This window comes from Camelina sativa, chromosome 11 (assembly GCF_030686135.1).
Source record: "Camelina sativa cultivar CO46 ecotype springtype chromosome 11, ASM3068613v1".
NCBI lineage: Eukaryota > Viridiplantae > Streptophyta > Magnoliopsida > Brassicales > Brassicaceae > Camelina > Camelina sativa.
The window spans coordinates 45,937,371-45,959,595 of record NC_141890.1 but is presented as its reverse complement, the minus strand read 5'-3'; the positions used below and the strand labels follow the sequence as shown (position 1 = coordinate 45,959,595).

Genomic DNA, 22,225 nt, shown 5'->3' with positions numbered 1-22,225 from the left:
ATATTCTTCTTCCGCTTATGTATATTTAAAGACTTGATCATAACTCCAGTTGTTGCGTTCGTCCGAGTTGTTGAATAAGGTTTGTAAGGCCTCAACCTTCCATTCTAGGCGGCTCTCGATGGTGTCAATGGTGTAACCCATATTGATAATCTTCGTCCTGTCATCATCAATATACTCCATGTTGTTTAAGACTTGATTGTTGACATCATTGATTCGTCCCTCCAAGCGTGTAACGTCCTTGGTAATAGTCTCGAGTTTAGCTCCAAACTCAATGCTCATCTTATCCAACTTAGCATTTAGAACTTTATCAGCCTCCTCTTGACTTGATATGAGTTCATCCATCATCTTCATGATCTTGTCTTCATTGTAAGATCTCCTTGAAGTGATTGGTTTTCGATTGTCATAGAAAAAGTTTTCATTGACATCGACATTCATGACTTCTTGCGGATCAAGGTGTTGGTCCGTTGCGAAGCATGGCACGTCCGTGTGGTATGGAATGTACGAATGGGCAGCTGGGCAGTAAGCAGGTCCCATAAGTGCTCGGCCTCCAGATGGTCGAGTGAAAGAACTGCGACAAGGTCGCCTAAGTGATGGTACAATGGTTGGTCGAGAGTGACCAATGCTTGTACTTTGCAGCGAGTAGGCTTGCAGACAGGATGAGTCTCCGTCCATGGCTCGGTAGCGTGACATGAGTTCAGCAATTGTGAGATTCTCAAAATCTCCTGGCAGAGCGTCGAGGTTCATCCTCAAGGTCTCCTGAAACAATGAAAAACAAAAAGAAAAATTAAAAGCAAGGTGTCCTAGACGTTACTCTAGTTCCTAGACTCTTGTAAACAAACAATCTCTCCCCAGCAACGGCGCCAAAGAGCTTTGATGTGCGTGGTTTTTCACTTCAATATTTTACCTTAAAAAGACCACACAATGGCTGCAAGTGCACAGCTAATCGGTAGTAGTATTTAAGGATCGATCCTACAGAGAGAGAGAGTTGTTGTTCAACGGAATCCAACCGAAGTAAGTAAGGCTATGACTCAATAAAAAGGAGGTTTTGGGTGTCACGGTTGTAGCAAACAAATAAACGTAAATAAAATGCAAATAAAAATAATAAAACTAGCGTTGGCATCATGGGGAATCGCAGGGGTTCAATGATCTATCTATGTAGGAAATTTTAGGGTTAGTTTGTTTATCTAAAACTCGGACTGCGAAACACTAATGAAACGCTAACTTAAAGTTCTCAAGCTAACCGTCAAAGATCTCTACACTCCGTTACTCAACAGTCGCATGCAACGACGCATAAATCAAAGCATTTAAAACAGGTTCGATTCTAATCCATGGAATTCCATAGGTAAGGGGTATGTGCTTCATATGTCTCCCCACACATCTAAGCTAGGTCAAGCACACATGCAAGCTTTTGGCAAAGCACACACACTTTAGATCATAGTTAGTTCATGAGGCTAACTTAAAGCATTAAGCAAAGACTTAGAATTAAAGCATAGAATAAACAGGAATTTAAATCTAACAAACCCTAAAAATTGCCACCTAAACTAAGATCATCTCCCCCCTTTGATTATCCCTTTAAACCCAACTAGAAAACTACTCGAGCATGTTTAAGGGAATCATCAAAGCAAGCTTTAAATAATTCATAAACATAAAAGAATAAATAGAGAAAAAGGATTTAGATATTACTTCAATGATTGTCAAACAAGGTTGTAGGATCTTCTTCCCTTAGAAACAAAGAACAAAAGAAATAGAATAGAAAGAGTTGGTGGATCTTCAAAGCTTCAAAAGATGGAACGAGAGAGGGCTCTGTTCGTGGCTTCTTCTCTGGTCGTCGGCTCCTAGGGGCTGCTTTGAGGCACTTTCAAGGCACACCCTAAACCCTAGGGCTTAGGAGAGTATTTATAGGGTTTTGTCAGGGTAGAAACGTCTTTTCTTCTTAAATGCATGGCAAGGGGCGGTGTAGGAAGCTTCTAGAACGTGGTGAAGGCTTGGACTGGGCCGCCATGGTGGTCGCTGGTCAGGCCTTCAATAAAAAGCCCATTGGCTTGATGGTTCTCCTTACGTTGGTTTGTAATACGTCTCGTTAAATCGGGTATAACTTTCTGATCAGTACATAGATTGACATGATGATACTTCGAGGAGAAAGATGACTCTTTTAGCGTTCAATAGACACCAAGTACGTCGAAATTTGAGTTCTGGAAGTGCTTCAAACATTGCCCGTACTGTAAAGCTCTGAAACTTTCCTAAAACGTATTTTCCTTGTCTTTTGGTCCTTTTTGCTATAAAACCTGTAACACCTTCTTGAAACCTAAAATACTTGATAATAGACAATAAAGCCTTGAAATCTTACTAAACTCTTCCTAAATGCATACTAAAACTATAGCTAAAATGGGTAAAATAATGATGTTATCAGTTGACTTTTGGTTTGTTTGTCTAAAATTGGTATTTGTTGCAAATAGTGTATATGATTATAACGAGAAGAGGCAAAATAAACATTCATTTTTGGTTCTTGTTAAACTTTTCTTAAATTGGCAAGTAAGAAAAATTTGCAGGTCTGCTAAAGCTTTGTAGTTTAGCTGTGCTTGTTTGTTTTTAGCTGCTAAAGTTGAAGAGATATCTGTTTCTCTCTCAGTAAACACGGGAAGAGTCTAAGCCTCTCTCACATGCGTTAAGAGAAGACAAAGCATCCCAAGTACGTTTATGAGCAGCTCCACTGTCCTAAAAGCTGAAATCAATCACAAAGTTATTAACTTTCTAGTCTGTTATTTGTAATGTCCATTTCCTCTTCTAAACACACCTCTTTAAATTTCATTCGAACTATGAGTTTTATGAATGATGTAACCTAAACAAAATAACGATATTGCTCCCCCATGTAAGTGTTTTCTACGACTCTCTACTCTTTCCATGTATATATATTTTTGCTGTTGTTTCACCATCTATGTTGTTTAACTCTGTTCTTACAAATATTTTTGGGTGTAGGAAGTTGCTACTTTTGGGACTGTAAGTCGTCCTGTATTATGGTGAGACTGAGTTTCTCGATAAACTGGAGATGGTGAGTATTGATGGCTGCAAGAAAGGTAACTAACTTCTCTTAATGCGGTCTGATGTTCTTGATGTTTACTTGTTTAAATATTGGTCAAATTTCTAGTGATATTGTTCTTATACTAGAGGCTAAAATTTTGAAAATTTCTGCATGTCAAGTTCAGTTTATTTCAGTTTCCAGTGGGTGGTATTCACAGGCAACTCAAGTGGTAGAGTTGGTGCCACCGCTGCCGTTTGCTGCTTCAATCCTTAAGTACTTGACTGCAGAGGTTCTTGAGTTAGTTGGAAACGCAAACAAATATCTGAAAGTGAAGAGTATAACTCCATGGCATTTGCAGTTGGTCATGAGAGGATGTGGGAATGATAAGTTTAGGACATGATTTTGTGTTTTGTTTATGCCTTGGTTTGCTGGTTACATGTTCTCTTCTAGAGTTCATGTTTGTAGTTCACTTTGTATGTTTTTCTTTAATGGAAAAGAATTTGTAATTTATGATTTTTTTGTTGGCTTTAGATCTTTAGAAATCTATCAATTGATTATTGTTATAATAGGTGTACAATTTGTAACGTTTTGTAACCATTTGCTACTAATACGTTTGACGACAATTGTCTCAAACCGGCGTAGATAACTGTATCAATTAGTGGCAAATGGCGATAATTTCGGCTGTCTATAATCTGTAACAAGTTGCGACAAATTGCGATAAAGGGGTCAGTTTGTGGCGAGCAAATAATTACAAATTTTTTTTGTAACAATTCTGTAACAATTTATTTTTGGCTACGAAAAACAAGTTATTCCTACAAAATTTTTGTAATTATACAACAAAATTTTACTAGTGAAAACAACTTGATGACTTTTTGTTTCATCTTCTCCGATTGAACACCTCGAGTCCATGACGCTTTCGATAACACCAACGCTTCCAACTCTGAAACGTGTGATTCCATCGCGCTTCAAAAAACCATAATTTAGGAATCACGTTTCCGAGAAGCTTCCGAGCGATTCTCAGCGCTTCCGATTTCAGAGCGAGAAACACATCTCCTTCCACGCTTTCGTGCTTCCTAGGTTTCAACGCTGTCTTCTATTCCCTATAGAGGCTTTGTAACATTTACCTTTTTATGCTTTTTAATCAATATTAACATAAGAAATGAAAAAACCTAAAATAAAGTGACGTGTAACTGAGGATTATTACTGGAGAAAAATGATGAGTTGTATTAATTTTTATAATTTGATTGGTTACCTATTTTAACTGAATGAATTGTTGAGACGACCAAAAAAAATTGGTGGAGAAAAAAAAAATTGGACGTAATACTTGCTTGAAAAGACCCATGAGAAAATAATCACGTGGCGGTCTAAATTAAAAAAAGAGCACATAAGATAGGATAGGATTAGTGACTTTAATTAATTAGCATGCATAAAACATATAAAGTGGGATCCAATATTATTTTGAGAAATTCTTACCAATCTCTTGTGGGTGTCACATAAGAGACTAAGAGTATATGACACATGCCTCCCTTTCTAAATAATTATTTACTTTATTATACTAAATCAACTCCAAAATAATTTAAAAATCTAATTAAATAGTTTATATGTCATTATTATTTTGTTTTAGAAATCATAAAATAAAATTTTATATCTTATAATTTCCATTATGCATGACTTTAAGTTATAGATTAATATTTTTAATTAATATTAGTTAAAAATATAATAATTATTACAATCATATCTTACAACATATGATTTATACTATTATAATTTATATAAACAACTATATAAATTAATATTGTAGATTTTATAAACAAATATGACTAATTGATAAAATTGTATATATTGAAAATGTAATAAGATATGAAATCTTGTAATTTAAAATAAGTAAAATTAAATTACTACACAAATTAAACAACACAAAATGTAATTATTATATTGATGAGTCTCTCAACAATGAAGATATACAATCATAAAAAAAAACTTATATAAGCAAAATTCTTTAAAAATAACAAGATTATATTAATAAGAGATTACATGTGGTCTTTACATATGCTTTCAAATTGTGCCCTATATGTTATCTTGTGCCTTTTTTAAATCATGCACTTTCTTTTCCCAAATTCGACTTCTGAGATTGTGTATATAAACCTTACAAATGCCTAGATTATATTTCATTGATTTCTCTCATTTTCTCATTCTCAGATTCTCTCATCATTGTCTAAACAAAAGAAGATGACTGGTGTCAACATAGTTTCTGGTAAAAATTCTTCTTGGAGGTTTTTGTTTTCACTTTGGAATTTTCAAATACAATCAATGTTGTTTTTTTAGTTTATTTGTTTCTAACTTTTGTTTCTTGGTACAAGTCTCAATTTTGTTTCACATGGTTTAACATTGACAGAAGATGGAAAGAAAAAACCGAACACGAAGAGAAAGATGATGGAAAAACTCAAATCTGTATTTGATAAGAAGAAACCTAATCATCATGAAGAAGACTCAAGTCAAACTTCGCCATATATAACCAAAGCTTTAAACGAGGTTCCCCACTTGTTTAACTGTATTCGCTCTTACTTTTCATGTGAATTTTGTTAAGAACTTTAGCTATATGCTCAATCAAGTAGTGGACATTATAATCCTCAATCAAATGATTCTCCATGAATTAATTTTTACTAGTATCATAGTTTTATGATCAAGTTGATTGTGAGTGGATTTGATCTTAAATTGATTTTGTTATTTCTCCGTGTTTATATTCTTCAGGACCTATCATATGAGCTGTTCAAAATCCAGCAGAAGTTGGATCAGAGAAATTTTATCCTTGTAAGTGTGTAGTTTCTGGTCTTTCCTTGTACTCTCTGTTCTAAGTTTTATTCTGTATAATTGTTGATAGATTGACCAAATATAATATGCGTAATTATGTTGTCCTAAAATAATATACTATTATGTCAATGAGCTTTGCTTCTTCTGAAAAATCCTCAAAACAGAAGTTTGTCTTGCGCATATAATGGATGTTTTCATGACCCTAAAACTGAAATTTTGTTCTGTATTTACAGCAAAAACAAGATGATATTCGTCAAGGCCAAGAAGAGAAGATGAAAAACCTAATGGAGGAGAGCAAAGATTTGAACAGCAAGGCATTTCTTTTGCATGTAACATTCTACCACTATATATATATTATAGCAAACATAAATTTCCAGTGTTTATAAATTGATATTCTTATTTTCCCTATCTTAGTCTCTGAGCATAGTTGGTTAGTATGGTAGAAAAGGTAGGACATAAATGAGCTTGAACGTGTTGTCGATATATAAAAGAACTTTTGCATGTTAATAGTTATGTTGGGGGTATTTAAATAGAGGAGGAGGAATATGGACTTAGAAAATGTTTCATTTGCTCTTAAATACCTTATCTGAAGAAATTGCATGCCGCAGTAGTATACCTAATGTTTCAATTATTTATTGGTATTTAGTATTTACTGATCTTCATGTGGAGGAACATATTTACTAGTTTTATCATCTGCAATCGCTTGATATTTTTTGAACCAATCATATTGATATAGGTAAACCAAGTTTACTGATGTCATAAGAAACTGATTTGGTGTTTCTTTGTGTGGACAAATGCTTGACAAGGAAACAAAGGGAACAGATTCATGGTGTACACCAATTTGAATACATGTTTATGCTTTGAGATATCAAGGTTATATTGTTATTAATATAATGCTAATTTATAATATAAGATATATTAAGATTAAAAATAATAAAAAATGATTCAAAAGGGTTTCCATTTTTATTATATTTATGACGTTAACACCAAAGTATTTCCCCACTGTTGTTTACAAGCAAGTAAAGTAAAGAAAACATTATATCATCTGAAAAATAATGATGTGAAAGTACAAATGTTACAAGTAAATAAAAAAGGTTACAAACCTCAAAAAAAAAATACATGTAAAATTAAATTATATGAATTATAAATGAGTGAGTACAAGTTGTACTCTAATTAAAGAATCACCCAACATTATGGCAATGCAAAAAAAGAGAGGAAATATTTGAAAAATTGATTAAATTAGGAAAGGAAAAAAAATGGGAAATTAGTTTCTCGGACTTGGAAGACCCATGCAAGAGAGTGTAGGAGAGACACGAATCTTTGGACTGGGCTTTGGCGATGGTATTGGGCCAAATAATCCCTTCGTTCCTTTGACCACACTTGGACAAAGGTTGACTTGTTCAAGCGCTCACGTCTGCAGATCTATTGGGTAATCCCGTACACACCCGATCCTAAGACCTTTTCCAGTACTCCACTTACACGAAAAGCGTTTCTTTTCATCTTAACCGTCCGATTTCGACACCACCACTTTCAACGGCTTTGTGCTTCCATCATTTGTGACCAAATGATTAGCATCGTCAATCGCATTCATCTTTTTTTTTTTAACATCTCCATTCTTTATTAATTTGAAACCGATAATACAAATATATCGATGTGAAGTTCTCCATACCATACAACCAAAATATAAATATAACAAAATATGCGAAAGAGTAAAAAAAATATGTTGTTTTTTGCCGTAGATAAGCCTTACACGCTAACAGATTATTCAATTTGTTATTTTCCTTCATCGTCTTCGTCGTCTGATCTTCTTGTTGGGATATCTTTCTTTTTGTGTAACACCAAAACTTTTTATGAAAATAAAAGAGTTGCGATCCATCAGTTACATCGCTAACCACACATATATGTCTATCTTCCGCGTCAGGCGATGGTGTTAATTTGGTTGTAAATAGCACCAATGATAAATTCATAATCTTGATTCCTTTGTTGATATTCTTCGGTGGCAGTAAATGAATGGTTCTTGTAGTTGACTTCGAACTCCACGACCGCCAAATCGTACTTGAAAGTATGTTCTACAATACATCATGATAAATCACCAACGGACACACCAAGCACATGAGATGGAATAAATTTTCTTGGATTTGAGCAATCCGATGAATCCATCTTTACGAGATGAAAAAATTCAACCACAACAACCAGATTCCATCATAGATTAGCTGCAATCGCATTCATCTATAACAAAATTATTTAAAAGAAAATAATTAAAACATTTTATAACGAACTTTAACTATTTACGTAGTTAAAATTTTTAACTAGCTTAACCACCTTGACATTAGTGAGATCGACATTTTTTAATCTCAAGAAACCGATAAATTCTCTAAAATTATATTCCGTCGAGAGATAATGACCACTGTTGGTCACACGGCTTTTATAACTCTGACTTGTCAAACAATTCTACCGGCGGCAGTAATGGCGGCGCCAGAGAGAAAAATCGAGTGTTGAAATCGACCTTTTTGTTTCTGACTGTAAAGATTGAATGAATATTGTGTGTTATTAACATCTGCCTTACGGCGTTTATATACAGACTCGATGAAACCTAAACGTGGAGTACCCACCAAGTAAATACACAAGTCGAAACAAAAAGGGAAACCATCGAATATTCCTATGGTTGCTAATTTGAATAGAGACAGCAAACTTAGGTTTATTTTTGTCGTTCTGTTTTAAGATTCTGTGTTTTGATATTTTTGAGAGGTTGACTTTTGGTTTGTTTGTCTTCTCGATTTCCTATCCCTTTTATCTCTATCTCCAATCTCATATTGAAACTATTATCAAATCATGTGTTTCTAATAGCTGATAATCTGAATTCATTGGATGTTGGAACAGAACATTCATAATTGGTCCTTGTTGCAAATAGTGTATATGATTATAACGAGAAGAGGCAAAATAAACATTCATTTTTGGTTCTTGTTAAACTTTTCTTAAATTGGCAAGTAAGAAAAAATTGCAGGTTTGCTAAAGCTTTGTAGTTTAGCTGTGCTTGTTTGTTTTTAGCTGCTAAAGTTGAAGAGATATTTGTTTCTCTCTCAGTAAACACGGGAAGAGTCTAACCCTCACTCACATGCGTTAAGAGAAGACAGAACATCCCAGGTGCATTTATGAGCAGCTCCACTGTCCTAAAAGCTGAAATCGATCACAAAATTATTAACTTTCTTGTAACATCCGCGAACCGAAATCCCGGTTTGAGGATTGTATTGGTCGATGCAAGGTTGTTTTCTGCGGACGAGTTTAAGTTAAATACTGCGTTTTGGGCAAAGGAAAGGGGGAAAAACCCTTAAGTCGTTTCTTTTGTCTCATTAGTTGTTTTGGCCGCTTTTGAGAGAGAAGAGTGTTTTTGGTGTTCTTGGAGATTTTCTGGAGATTTGAGGCTGTTCCTATAGAGATCTGTAGCTGGGATTGTTGTAGGAGCTTCCTAGGAGCGTTGTTTTGCTTGTTTGAGGTTCAGATTCGTCTTGGCAAAGGTAAGTGCAGGACCATGGCTTATCTAAGCTAGAGATCTCTCTAATTTGCGTGTTATGTGTTGTTAGACTTGTTAGATTGGTATTTGGGACGATTGGAAGCTTTCTTGTGGCTTGGGATTGTGTTTTGTGTTTACAGGAACAAAAATTCGGCGAGAAGCTTTGGGGGAAATCAATGCTCGGCATTGCATCGGTCGATGCACTCTGTGCGTCGGTCGATGCAAATGCGAGGACGACGCGTTAAATCTAGGGTTTTCGTGCTTTGTCGAGCATGCGTCGGTCGATGCAATGGGAGCATTGGTCGATGCAAGTTAGCCTTTCATCGGTCGATGAAGATCTTGCGTCGGTCGACGCAACCTCCAACTGGTGTCGGTCGATGCATGTTGGTATCGGTCGATGCTGAGTCCTGGTTTGTTATTGTTGATTGTTGATTGTTTATTGATGGTTAGAGATGTCTCTATTGCTTGTGTGTATAGCCCAATAGATGGGAGGATTGCCTTACTGAGTGTTCATAAAATACTCATGCATTGCAATTTGTGTTTGTGATGCAGGTAAAGGCAAAGTGTAATCGTGGAATCAAGGCAATGAAGAGGAGGATGTTCTAGTGGTTCACTTGGTTGTCTGGCTTCTGTTAGATTGCTAGATTTGAGTCCTAGAATGTTGTTTAGGATTGCTGGTTCTCTATTTTATGATGTATAAATCATTAGTTTATGATTTGGAATTAATATTGGTTATTGGATTATGATTGGTTTATTTATTGGTTATTGGTATATGTTTTCCGCTGTTGGTTGTGTTTGTGGTTAGATGGCTAGTGGATATGGGACCACTAGCTGTAGTTATTATTTATTATTTGTTTTTTTTTAAAACGGATCAGGTCGTTTCATTTCTAGTCTGTTATTTGTAATCTCCATTTCCTCTTCTAAACACACCACTTTAAATTTCATTCGAACTATGAGTTTTATGAATGATGTAACCTAAACAAAATAACGATATTGCTCCCCCATGTAAGTGTTTTCTACGACTCCCTACTCTTTCCATGTATATATATTTTTGCTGTTGTTTCACCATCTATGTTGTTTAACTCTGTTCTTACAAATGTTTTTGGGTGTAGGAAGTTGCTACTTTTGGGACTGTAAGTCGTCCTGTATTATGGTGAGACTGAGTTTCTCGATAAACTGGAGATGGTGAGTATTGATGGCTGCAAGAAAGGTAACTAACTTCTCTCAATGCGGTCTGATGTTCTTGATGTTTACTTGTTTACATATTGGTCAAATTTCTAGTGATATTGTTCTTATACTAGAGGCTAAAGTTTTGAAAATTTCTGCATGTCAAGTTCAGTTTATTTCAGTTTCCAGTGGGTGGTATTCACAGGCAACTCAAGTGGTAGAGTTGGTGCCACCGCTGCCGTTTGCTGCTTCAATCCTTAAGTACTTGACTGCAGAGGTTCTTGAGTTAGTTGGAAACTCAAACAAATATCTGAAAGTGAAGAGTATAACTCCATGGCATTTGCAGTTGGTCATGAGAGGATGTGGGAATGATAAGTTTAGGACATGATTTTGTGTTTTGTTTATGCCTTGGTTTGCTGGTTACATGTTCTCTTCTAGAGTTCATGTTTGTAGTTCACTTTGTATGTTTTTCTTTAATGGAAAAGAATTTGTAATTGATGATTTTTTTGTTGGCTTTAGATCTTTAGAAATCTATCAATTGATTATTGTTATAATAGGTGTACAATTTGTAACGTTTTGTAACCATTTGCTACTAATACGTTTGACGGCAATTGTCTCAAACCGGCGTAGATAACTGTATCAATTAGTGGCAAATGGCGATAATTTCGGCTGTCTCTAATCTGTAACAAGTTGCGACAAATTGCGATAAAGGGGTCAGTTTGTGGCGAGTAAATAATTACTAATTTTTTTTGTAACAATTCTGTAACAATTTATTTTTGGCTACGAAAAACAAGTTATTCCTACACAATTTTTTGTAACTATACCACAAAATTTTACTAGTGAAAACAACTTGACGACTTTTTGTTTAGTTGGTGTTATCGGAAGCGTCATAGACTAAATCAACTCCAAAATAATCTTTACTTTATTATACTAAATCAACTCCAAAATAATTTTAAAAGTTAATTGAATAGTTTATATGTCATTATTATTTTTGTTTTAGAAATCATAAAATAAAATTTTATATCTTATAATTTCCATTATGCATGACTATAAATTATAGATTAATATTTTTTAATTAATATTAGTTAAAAATATAATAATTATTACAATCATATCTTATAATAGATGATTTATACTATTATAATTTATATAAACAACTATATAAATTAATATTGTAGATTGTATTAACAAATATGACTAATTGATAAAATTGTATATATTGAAAATGTAATCAGATATGAAATCTTGTAATTTAAAATAAGTAACAATTAAATTACTACACAAATTAAACAACACAAAAAGTAATTATTATATTGATGAGTCTCTCACCAATGAAGATATATACAACCATAAAAAAAAGTTATATAAGTAAAATGCATTAAAAAGAATAATATTATATTAATAAGAGATTACACGTGGTCTTTACATATGTTTTCAAATTATGCACTATATGTTGTCTTGTGCCTTGTTTAAATCATGCACTTTCTTTTCCCAAATTCGACTTCTGAGATTGTGTATATAAACCTTACAAATGCCTAGATTATATTTCATCGATTTCTCTCATTCTCTCATCATTGTCCAAGCAAAAGAAGATGACTGGTGTCAACAAAGTTTCTGGTAAAAATTCTTCTTGGAGGTTTTAGTTTTCACTGTGTAATTTCCAAATACAATCAATGTTTTTTTTAGTTTATTTGTTTCTAACTTTTGTTTCTTGGTACAGGTCTCAATTTTGTTTAACATGGTTTAACATTGACAGAAGATGGAAAGAAAAAACCGAACATGATGAGAGAGACGATGGAAAAACTCAAATCTGTATTCGATAAGAAGAAACCTAATCATCATGAAGAAGACTCAAGTCAGACTTCGTCATATTTAATCAAAGCTTTAAACGAGGTCCCCCACTTGTTCAACTGTATTCGCTCTTACTTTTCATGTGAATTTTGTTAAGAACTGTAGCTATATGCTCAATCAAATAGTGGACATTATAATCCCCAATCAAATGATTCTCCATGAATTAATTTTTACTAGTATCATAGTTTTATGATCAAGTTGATTGTGAGTGGATTTGATCTTAAATTGATTTTGTTATTTCTCTGTAATTATATTCTTCAGGACCTATCATATAGTCTGTTCAAAATCCAGCAGAAGTTGTTTTTGAAAAAGGAAATTCAGCAGAAGTTGGATGAGAGAAAATTTATCCTTGTAAGTGTGTAGTCTCTGGTCTTTCCTTGTACTCTCTGTTATAAGTTATTCTGTATAATTGTTGATAGATTGACCAAATATAATATGCATAATTATGTTGTTCTAAAATAATATACTATTATGTCAATGAGCTTTGCTTCTTCTGAAAAAACCCTCAAAACAGAAGATTGTCTTGCACATATTGGATGTTTTCATCTCCCTAAAACTGAACTTTTGTTCTGTATTTGCAGCGGAAAAAAATGAATAATCTTCAAAGCCAAGAAAAGCGGATGAAGAACCTAATGGAGAAGAACAAGATGTGAACAGCAAGGCATTTCTTTTGCATGTAACATTCTAGCACTATATACTATAGCAAACATAAATTCCCAGTGTTATAAATCGATATTCTTATTTTCCATGTCTTAGTCTCTGAGTATAGTTGGTTAGCATGGTAGAAAAGGTAGGACATGAATGAGCTTGAACGTGTTGTCGATATATTAAAAATACTTTTGCGTGTTAATGTTATGTTGGGAGTATTTAAATAAAGGAGGAGGAATGTGGACTTAGAAAACATTTCATTTGCTTTTGAATACCTTATCTGAGGAAACTGTTTGTTTCAGGCGCAGTAGTATACCAAACCTAATGTTTCAATTATTAATTGGTATTTAGTATTTACTGATCTTCATGTGAAGGAACATATTTACTAGTTATATCATCCGCAATCGCTTGATATTTTTTGAACCAATCATATTGATATAGGTAAACCAAGTTTACTGATGTCATAAGAAACTGATTTGGTGTTTCTTTGTGTGGACAGATGCTTGACAATGAAACAAAGGGAACGAACTCATGGTGTACACCAATTTGAATACATGTTTATGCTTTGAGATATCAAGTTTATATTGTTATTAATATAATGCTAATTTATAATATAAGATATATTAAGATTAAAAATAATAAAGAATGATTGAGAAGGGTTATTTCCATTTTTATTACATTTATGACGTTAACACCAAATTATTTCTCCACTGTTGTTACAAGCAAGTAAAGGAAACAATTAAATTGTACACATTAACATTATAAGTTATAACTAGTAAACTAAAACTTGTAAAAGAAATCACGGCTTGGTTACTGGTTGAATGGTTTTATAAGTCAAATCAAATCAATAACATTCGAGGTTGGTGAGTTTGGGTCAATAATTCGTAGGAAAACGATTATGATAATATAAAATTTAAATTGGTTAAGAAAAATGTGATTAAATTGATTATCTCTAAATTATTAAGAAAAGTTGTGATTAAATTGATAATCTTTTATACTATACCTCGCTAGACCACCATTTTTTTTTTAATTCACGAAACAAGTCGCAAATGCAATTAAAAAAAATGTATAACCTACAAATTAGAATTTTCAACCACAATGGCTACTTTCAAATATATATATATATATATATATATAATACAGAAATTAGGGAATGTCACTCAAAAGATTAATATTTAGTCAACTTTATGAAAAATTGACTATCTTTTGAGTTTAACAAAATTAGACATGGATCAAAACGTACATTGGGCCATAAAATTTTCTCCATGAGAAAACAGTGACATGACGGTCTAAACAAAGAAAAGAGCACAGGATTAGTGACTTTAAATTAGCCTAAACACATAAAAAAGTGTGTGGGACCCAATATTATGATGGTAATCCAGTCTGGCTGATTACAGATTGTTTTCTCAAATTAAGACCAATTCCTCCCTCCTCCTATATGTTTTTGTTGCCTTTGTCTTTGTGTGTGTGAAAAGGAATCCTGCTCTCTTCCCAAATTCGACTCCTGAGATTAAACCCTACCAATCCCTAGATTTCATCGAGATTTCTCTATACTCATCCAAAGCAAAGAAAGAAGATGACTAATGTCAACAAATTAGTTCCTGGTATAAAAATTTCTTCCCCCCCCCCCCCCCCCCCCCCGACCCGAGTTTTTTTTTTTTTTTTATACAGTGATTCCAAATTTTCGATCAATCTTGTTCTTTAGTTCTTGCTCTTTATCTGGGCTTTAATTGTGATTTATATCGGTCTATCATTTTACGATGAAATCAAAATTATTGGTTTTGGGGATTCTTGATTTCCTGAATTTTTTTTTTTTTTCCTGGAGATTATTAGAAGCCCAATTTGTATATATTCTGGGGTTTAGTGGTGATTTTATTGAGCTTAATTAACGAGGTTTATGTTTATGTTGTGGGAAATTTTTTGGATGTGTTCTTCTGTATAACGTTGAACAACACTGTGGATTTGTTTGTCTGTCCATCATCGTTATATGATTTTGTGTGTGTTTTGGTGATGAAGATCGTTCGGACAAGAAGAGTCATGCTGATAATGATGAGAACAAAGTGAAAGCGCCAAACATGTTCGAACGAGCAAAAGAGGAGTTTGATGCTGTTATTGGAGCTATTCATCAACGCAAGACTTCCAAGTTTGTTTCTTTCTTCTGATACACTTCTTATATAAAAGCTTCTCTGTGTTATGTTAAGAGTGTTTAAGAGTTTGCTAATGCTTTGTACATTCTGTTTCAGGGATGGATCTGACAAAATGGAGTTCAAATCAGAGAAACCAGGTTCAGTTTTTTTTTTGCCTCTCATCATGTTGAGTTTGTTTCGGATAGCAAAACTCTTTGCTTGTTTAGTCTCGAGATTTACAGGGTTTTTTTGGTTTCTGATTGGGTAACAGAACATGATAACAACAAAAGTTTTGTCTAATTTGTTACTTTGAACGTCGATACAGATGTGTGATCATTCTGTTGTGTTTGTTCTTGATTTTTGCACAAGGCTCACTTTTTTTTTTTTTTTCACATGGTTTAACATTGACAGAAGATGGAAAGAAAAAAACAAACATGATGAGAAAGGCGAAGGATGAACTCAAATCTTTATTCCAGAAGGAGAAACCTCATCACCATCATCACAAAGAAACTCATGGAAGGAGGGATGATATCAATGAGAACACTCCGGTGGATGAAGTGAAGGCTCCTAATGTTATCGAGAGAGCCAAGGAAGAGATCCAGGCCGTCATTGACAGCATCCAACCCAAGATGAAGAATGAGGCAGAGGGTTCTGATTCACCTAAGTCTCCTCGTTCTGTCTCACCGGAGAAGGAGAGAGCTGGACTCGGTTGCTCTATTGGAAAGGGGCTTGAAAAGATTTGCTCTCCTTGGAGTGATGATAAAAAAGATTGAATTATATTCATATGATTGATTGATATGTTCATGAACTCTTGTTTTCTAATTTTCGTAGTAAAACTTGGTTTTAAGTTTCAATGAGTTTGTTGGTTATTAGGTACTCTGACAATTGTTGTTACCTTAACAGACTCTGCTTGTTCTTTTCATATTCCAAAACTTTCAGTGTCCTCTCTATGTATATAATTCTGAAATCGGTTAGCTTGTTACATTGATTCTATGGGTACTAGTTACTACTATTACTAAATCTTAGACACAATTTCATATTTCAAAATCGACATAAAAACATCTTGAGGTGGAGATTAGGCAACATCATGATTTCGGTCTGAAACTTCATCAAACGAATGGTTCTTAGATGTGCCAATGGACCTGTTAAAGGCTCTTGAGCTATAAAAAGATGTGTTATTAGTTAAGTTTAGATACTCTATAGCCTAAATCGAGTCTAATTAGTATTTTGAATTGAAACTTTAGTGCAATTGTGCAAATCATGATTTTTGTAACAAAAACATGTAAATTACTCTCTAGATGTAAATAAAATGCGACATCACAGATTAATTTGTTTGTGAACAGAGTAACGTCTTATACAAGCAAGAAAAGAGTGCAATTTAATTGCATCATTGTTAATTTTTTTAAAAAATATTGTATATTTTACTATATTTCATACCACAAAATTAAATAAATATACGATTAATATGAGACCCCTAAATCATGGCCGGCGAATCTGTCTTGACGAAGAAGCCAAGGTTAGACAAATCCTCTGGCGAGTCGAGTTCCGCCTCCACACGCCGAGAACTCCGGAAGTACGACCCGTACGACGATGAATACATACGACAGTACCTCTTATACTACTATCAGTTCCATAAGAGCGAGGTACCGTATATCGTATATATCTTCATTAATCTCCCTGAATTTAGGTTTAAACTTTGAAATCTGTACTGCATGGTACGTTTACGTAATCTCAAATTGTAATCTCAAATTTTTGAATTGTATGTGATATAGGGTTTCGTCATTGATTGGGATAACTTGGACTACCGGTTCGAGACTAGGCCTATAATGGACCCATATCGTGTTGCTGCTTACAGTACCAATGATGAAGTTATCCGTGGCGTGGCTTGCCGTGCCATTTTCCAACACAATGCTGATACGGTCAGTAGTGTCGTCTTTGGTTTTGTTGATATATAATGTATGTTTGTGTTCCTTATTCTTACTTAGTTTGCTCACATATTTTTTATGTATTCAGGGGAGTCGGATTGAGTTCGTGGATCACGTTTCGGCAAGTTACAGGTGCTGTGCAGGTATCCTTTATTGGGTTACGTTTTGGGCTAAGGATTTGGCATCATCCAATCCTGAGCCTAGACTTTATCAAACTAATGTTCGCCTCTGCGGACCAACCTTCTGTGAGATGTTAATCTTCAGGCTCAAACCTACTGATGAAGGTATCTTCTTGATACCAATCTCTCTTTTTGCTATCAACATTCATAGACCAGTTGCAGTTTCTTGGGAATTACTGTTGCTTTACTCTTCTGATTTGGCTGAGGCTTAGGTTCATAGTTTTATGGTTAACAACAACTTGGGGGTATTGGATATTTGACTTTATTAGATGATGGACTCTAGGAAATAGGAATACTTCTTTGGCGTATGGTTTTGTTGGCATACTGCTTTTGGCTGAGGCTTATGTCCATACTTTGATGGTTAAACAACTTGGGAGTATTGGATAGTTGCCTTTAGTTGATGATGGACTCTAGCTAGGAATACTTCTTTGGCGTACGGTTTAGTTGGCATATTGTTGTGCCTCATGTGAAAATGCTCAAGTGATTGTGTTTGAATGTAAACTAGTGTGTGTGTGGTTATACATGATACAGAGATTGCTGCTATTCAAGTGGATCCACCTCCTCCATTGTTTGATGGTAACCCAGGTGAATATTTTGTTCTTCTCTCTGCTATTGATATGCCTTTCTAGCGAAGTGGGTGACTTTGACTCTTTTCTTAACTGGATTATTTGGTGCTTGCAGAGTTACCAACAATATTGTTCACCGTAACGGGTCCAGGATCTGGTTCCATGTCCATACCCGAAGTTTCCTTCACTCGGATTCCTGCTGAAGTTGAGCCGACCGTGTGGTCACCATACGTGTAAACCAAAACTCCGAAGGTCTAAATAGCTTATAAATATCTAAATAGCTTTGTTCCTACTTATGTTCTTATTTATATGTTTTACTAACCACATAATCGGTATAGTTCACAATAATAAATTGAAATGCATTTTGTCTTTGTCTATATTGTCTTTATTATTGATCCCCAATATGTGATAACATTGTCAGTACCCAAAATCATTGTCACTCAGAATTTCACAGTCATTGTCAATTATTTAAACATTTTTCTCTCTAAGGTTTATTAGGTTTCAATTTTCAGTTTTTGTTTTGTCCGTCGTCGCAATTCTCAGATTGTGTTTTGTCCGTTGCAATTCTTACTTAGATAATATGTTATAACTAGAAGCAAAAGTCTTAGTCAAACTACAAGAACGATCCTAACAAAGATTAAAAAGAAAATCAAAATAAAAGAGAAATGAAAAAAACAAATCTTTATCGAACTTGAAAACTCTAATGTGTGGTCTAAAACATCACCGATTATCTCACTAAAGCATTAGTTTCTCTTTCGCACCTGCAACAATATTATAAAGCCAATGTCAGTTCCATTCCCTCAATGTCACCTTTCATTGATAATCAAGCTTCATCTTTGCTTCATTGATGATCAATCAAGCTTCATCTTTACTTCTAGGGTAGCCTCGTATTATGGGATAAGCTACTGCAAAAAACTCTGATCCTTGCCCGGATCTAATCCGACGATGAACATGACCGAAGCCACCAACTCCCCATCCATCACCATGGGAGTTTTGGATTATCCAATAGGGTTCATTGTTGGAATCAAATCCATACCCAATGATAAGGACTTGGTGGAAAGCTCGATCCACAGAATCAAGTGGTGATCGGTAAATTCGCTGTAAATTTTGGAAACAGTTACTCATCTACCAAAAAGATATTAAATAAATTTTCGTAGACTTTCAAGTTAACGAAACTTACGGATCCGATACGACTGAACTCAAAACCAGGATTGCGTAATATCCCGATCACTGGTTGTCGTCTCACGAATGCTCGAAACTCATCATCGTCAGGGTCCGTGAGATATGCAAAATCATCTACCCTAAGAGTATGAATCTATATGTACATATATAATTATATATATGAATAAGATTTATCATGTGAAAATTTATAATTGAAAATAAATTAACGAGATAAATACTTACGTTTTTTGGATGTCTGCAGTCAAATTTTTTAGCCACGTTGTTATCACGAGTTCTCGATGGACATTGGCGAAGAACAAAGACCGTAGTCCTTTGCAAAAGAGAAAGTCCTCTTTACGTTTTTGATACCATCCGATGGGTTGTAGTTTACGTTATTAACTACATGTTGTATAGATAGTTCGTTCACTTGATTTCCTTGTGGCAAATTTATGTTTAGGAGAGCCGTAACAGCTCTCACTAAAGCAATTGCCCAGCAGATGACTTTTGTAAAACAAGAAAACAATAAAAGTTAATTAATCTTCTTATAGTTAAAACACCACGTGCGGATCATTACTCTTGTACCTCAAAAGTTTGGTAATTACTCTCTAAATATGCAATTGTATAAAATACGACACAAACTATGAATCTGTTTGTGAATATGTTACATCCTACGCAAGCAAGCAAGACAAAGACAAATAAATATAAAACTTTTAAGTAATGGTGACCAATCTAATTAATTGTATATCCATGCTCACTGAAATATGTTTTAAACTATATTTTCATAACGAGGAAAAAATGGATTAACAACTAAGGACACATGATAATGAAATTTGTTTTTATTATAAATTTAATAACATATGAGAAAAGAAGGAAAATAAAGCTGATGCTTAATAATTAAAAAAAATAATATTTTAACAAATATAGATAGAGAGAGTAATACGTACCCATACACTTTTTGTCTAACACATCACCGATTACTCCTGGATAATCTCTCCAATCCCAATAAAGAAGCTGTAGATAATAAACATAAGTGAAATTAATTTGGTCACCATAAGTATATAACTAAATTACTTTTTTATATAAAAAATATGTTTCTTAATTCATTTGATTCGTCGTTGGAGGGTTTAGAAGGCATAATGCCTTTTCCCTTTTCTTTAGCCTGTTCAAGATTAAACAATGCAAAATCATTATTATCTTCGTTTCTCCATTATATAGCCACAACAAGCTTAACGAAACAAAAACTATAGACTTTTTAGTTTAAGTTATATCCACTTATTTGCTGAAGAATGTAAGTTTTAAAACCTTTTAAGGTACAAATGTATTTATATTCCATGGGATTTTAGTGTAAATATAAGACTAAAATTGCAAAACACTGAAATAAAGCCTTACATACCGTAAACCTCCTCTTATTTTCATCATTTCCTCCCCCACTTCTTCTATTGCTTCTGGATGACATTGACATAACTTGTACAAGCAAATCACGCCGTTAGGAGAGACTGAGAGTATACTTTGTGACTGTGTGATAGAAAGAGGGGAAGTGAGTGAGAGAGAGAGAGAGAGCGGGAGAATATTTCTCTGTAATCGGAGTTCAGTAATTTTGAGTGAGAAGAAAAGAGAGAGTGAGTTCTTATAGAGTTATTAAGAAGAGAAATATTGTCTGTTTTATAAATAAAGAATATGTATTTTTAATATAGGTATTTTTTTTTTCTTTAATGAAATGACGAGACACACAGAAAAAAAAAACTAGGGCTAGACACAATGTAGATATCAAAATATACATATATGCTTTAAGCCTTTATGACTTGATCGAAAGAAAAAGACACGTTGATTTACTCCATTTTATTTTTTTTCGTTTGTCGCTGATGACTCATAAGATAGTACTAACTTTTTTGAAAACATTTTGTTGATATATCCTAATGATACTGTTAATTGGGTTTGACTAAACACACACATTATGGGCTTTAATGGGCCTACGAAAATGACATGAAGAAGAACAATGTGATCCATATGCTACACTAAAAATATCTACAAAGATATGAGAAGTGGAGGTAGGTGAGACAAGATATACAAAAAGGAGCTTTCTAGAAAAAGTGAGATACGAGAGAAACGAGACAGTTTTTCTTATTCTTCAAGCTTTCTTCTTCCTCCTTGTTGTATTGGTGATCCTTGTTCTTCTTGTGCAAAATCTGTAAACCAAAGACCAACCTCACAAGTAGTTGGTGTGTGTAATCTCTCTTTCATATAGTGAAGCTTGGGAGCAAGAGTTCTCCCCCGAGACGTAGCGGTTATCCGTGAACTCGGTGATCAATTCTTGTGTGTTGTTTCTTTTACAAGCAACCATTTTTACTCTTAACTCAACAAGTGGTATCAGAGCGCCAGGCTTGGTGTAAGGTTGCTAAAGAGATTCAAGTCTAGGGTTTCTGGGAGACTTACAAGATGAGTAACACTAGGGTGGAAGTGGACAGGTTTGATGGAACAGGTGACTTCTCCTTGTGGAAGGTCAGAATGTTGGCTCACTTTGGTGTCCTAGGGCTGAAAGAGATCTTGAATGATGAGCAGCTACTAAAAGATCCACCTACTGTAGAAGCGGAAGCTACAATAGCTCAACGAGACTCTCAAACGGGCACAAGTGGAGGTTCTGGGTTGTCTCCAAGTATTGATCCTGTAAAGTTTGAAAAATCAGAGAAGGCCAAAGATCTTATAGTACTAAACGTTGGAAATCAAGTACTAAGGAAGATCACACATTGTGAAACAGCAGCAGCTATGTGGTCTACTCTAAACAGGTTATACATGGAGACTTCTTTACCTAACCGCATCTACTTACAGCTTAAGTTCTATACTTTTAAGATGACTGATTCTAAAAGTATAGATGAGAATGTGGATGATTTCCTTAAGCTAGTTGCGGACCTGAATAACATAGGAGTGGAAGTTACTGAAGAGGTTCAAGCAATCCTGTTGTTGAGCTCACTATCTGAGAGGTATGATCAACTCAAGGAGACTCTAAAGTATGGTAGAGATACTTTGAAGTTGAATGAAGTCATAGGCGCTGCAAAATCAAAAGAAAGAGAGTTAATAGAAAGTGGAAAGCTTTCAAAATCACAAAATGAAGGTTTGTACGTTGAATCAAGGGGAAGATCTGAGAAGAGATCTGAAAGAGGAAAAGGCAAACAAGGGAGAGGACGATCTAAGAGCAGAGGTAGATCAAAGTCAAGGCCGAAGTACAATAAAAACAACAAGGGCTGCTTCATTTGTGGAAAAGAA

At 34.4% G+C, this 22,225-nt stretch overlaps 4 protein-coding genes and 1 long non-coding RNA gene across 7 annotated transcripts; 4 read left to right on the top strand and 1 right to left on the bottom strand.

Annotated features, from left to right (window-relative positions):
- The first annotated feature begins 4,889 nt into the window (after positions 1-4,889).
- LOC147935491 (uncharacterized) lies at positions 4,890-6,781 on the top strand. Of its 2 annotated transcripts, none has more exons than XM_087475639.1 (5): positions 4,890-5,273; positions 5,415-5,551; positions 5,771-5,830; positions 6,064-6,159; positions 6,567-6,781. In XM_087475639.1, exons 1-5 carry the CDS (start codon positions 5,249-5,251, stop codon positions 6,582-6,584), a joined length of 336 nt encoding a protein of 111 aa, XP_087331765.1. In that variant the 5' UTR covers positions 4,890-5,248; the 3' UTR covers positions 6,585-6,781. The 2 variants fall into 2 exon arrangements, with proteins under 2 accessions (XP_087331765.1, XP_087331766.1); XM_087475640.1 differs by having other exon boundaries at positions 5,196-5,273; positions 5,418-5,551.
- A 5,276-nt stretch (positions 6,782-12,057) lies between these two features.
- On the top strand, positions 12,058-13,706 carry LOC147935490 (uncharacterized). The gene is made up of 5 exons (XR_015572620.1): positions 12,058-12,125; positions 12,229-12,401; positions 12,621-12,710; positions 12,941-13,035; positions 13,507-13,706. It is a non-coding gene; the product is annotated as an uncharacterized LOC147935490 (long non-coding RNA).
- Positions 13,707-14,357: 651 nt separating this feature from the next.
- LOC104726245 (uncharacterized) lies at positions 14,358-16,076 on the top strand. 2 transcript variants are annotated; one of them, XM_010445057.3, is made up of 4 exons: positions 14,358-14,611; positions 15,024-15,150; positions 15,251-15,291; positions 15,545-16,076. In XM_010445057.3, exons 1-4 carry the CDS (start codon positions 14,584-14,586, stop codon positions 15,904-15,906), a joined length of 558 nt encoding a protein of 185 aa, XP_010443359.1. In that variant the 5' UTR covers positions 14,358-14,583; the 3' UTR covers positions 15,907-16,076. The 2 variants fall into 2 exon arrangements, with proteins under 2 accessions (XP_010443359.1, XP_010443360.1); XM_010445058.3 differs by having other exon boundaries at positions 14,360-14,611; positions 15,548-16,076.
- Positions 16,077-16,614: 538 nt separating this feature from the next.
- On the top strand, positions 16,615-18,040 carry LOC104728951 (uncharacterized). The gene is made up of 5 exons (XM_087473030.1): positions 16,615-16,776; positions 16,906-17,052; positions 17,147-17,342; positions 17,769-17,822; positions 17,919-18,040. The coding sequence occupies exons 1-5, from the start codon at positions 16,615-16,617 to the stop codon at positions 18,038-18,040; spliced, it is 681 nt and encodes a 226-aa protein (XP_087329156.1).
- A 532-nt stretch (positions 18,041-18,572) lies between these two features.
- On the bottom strand, positions 18,573-20,420 carry LOC104728950 (ervatamin-B-like). The gene is made up of 5 exons (XM_087473029.1): positions 20,358-20,420; positions 19,909-19,975; positions 19,323-19,465; positions 18,984-19,118; positions 18,573-18,901 (listed from the first exon to the last, which is right to left on the bottom strand). Exons 1-5 carry the CDS (start codon positions 20,418-20,420, stop codon positions 18,659-18,661), a joined length of 651 nt encoding a protein of 216 aa, XP_087329155.1. The 3' UTR covers positions 18,573-18,658.
- Positions 20,421-22,225: the final 1,805 nt, after the last annotated feature.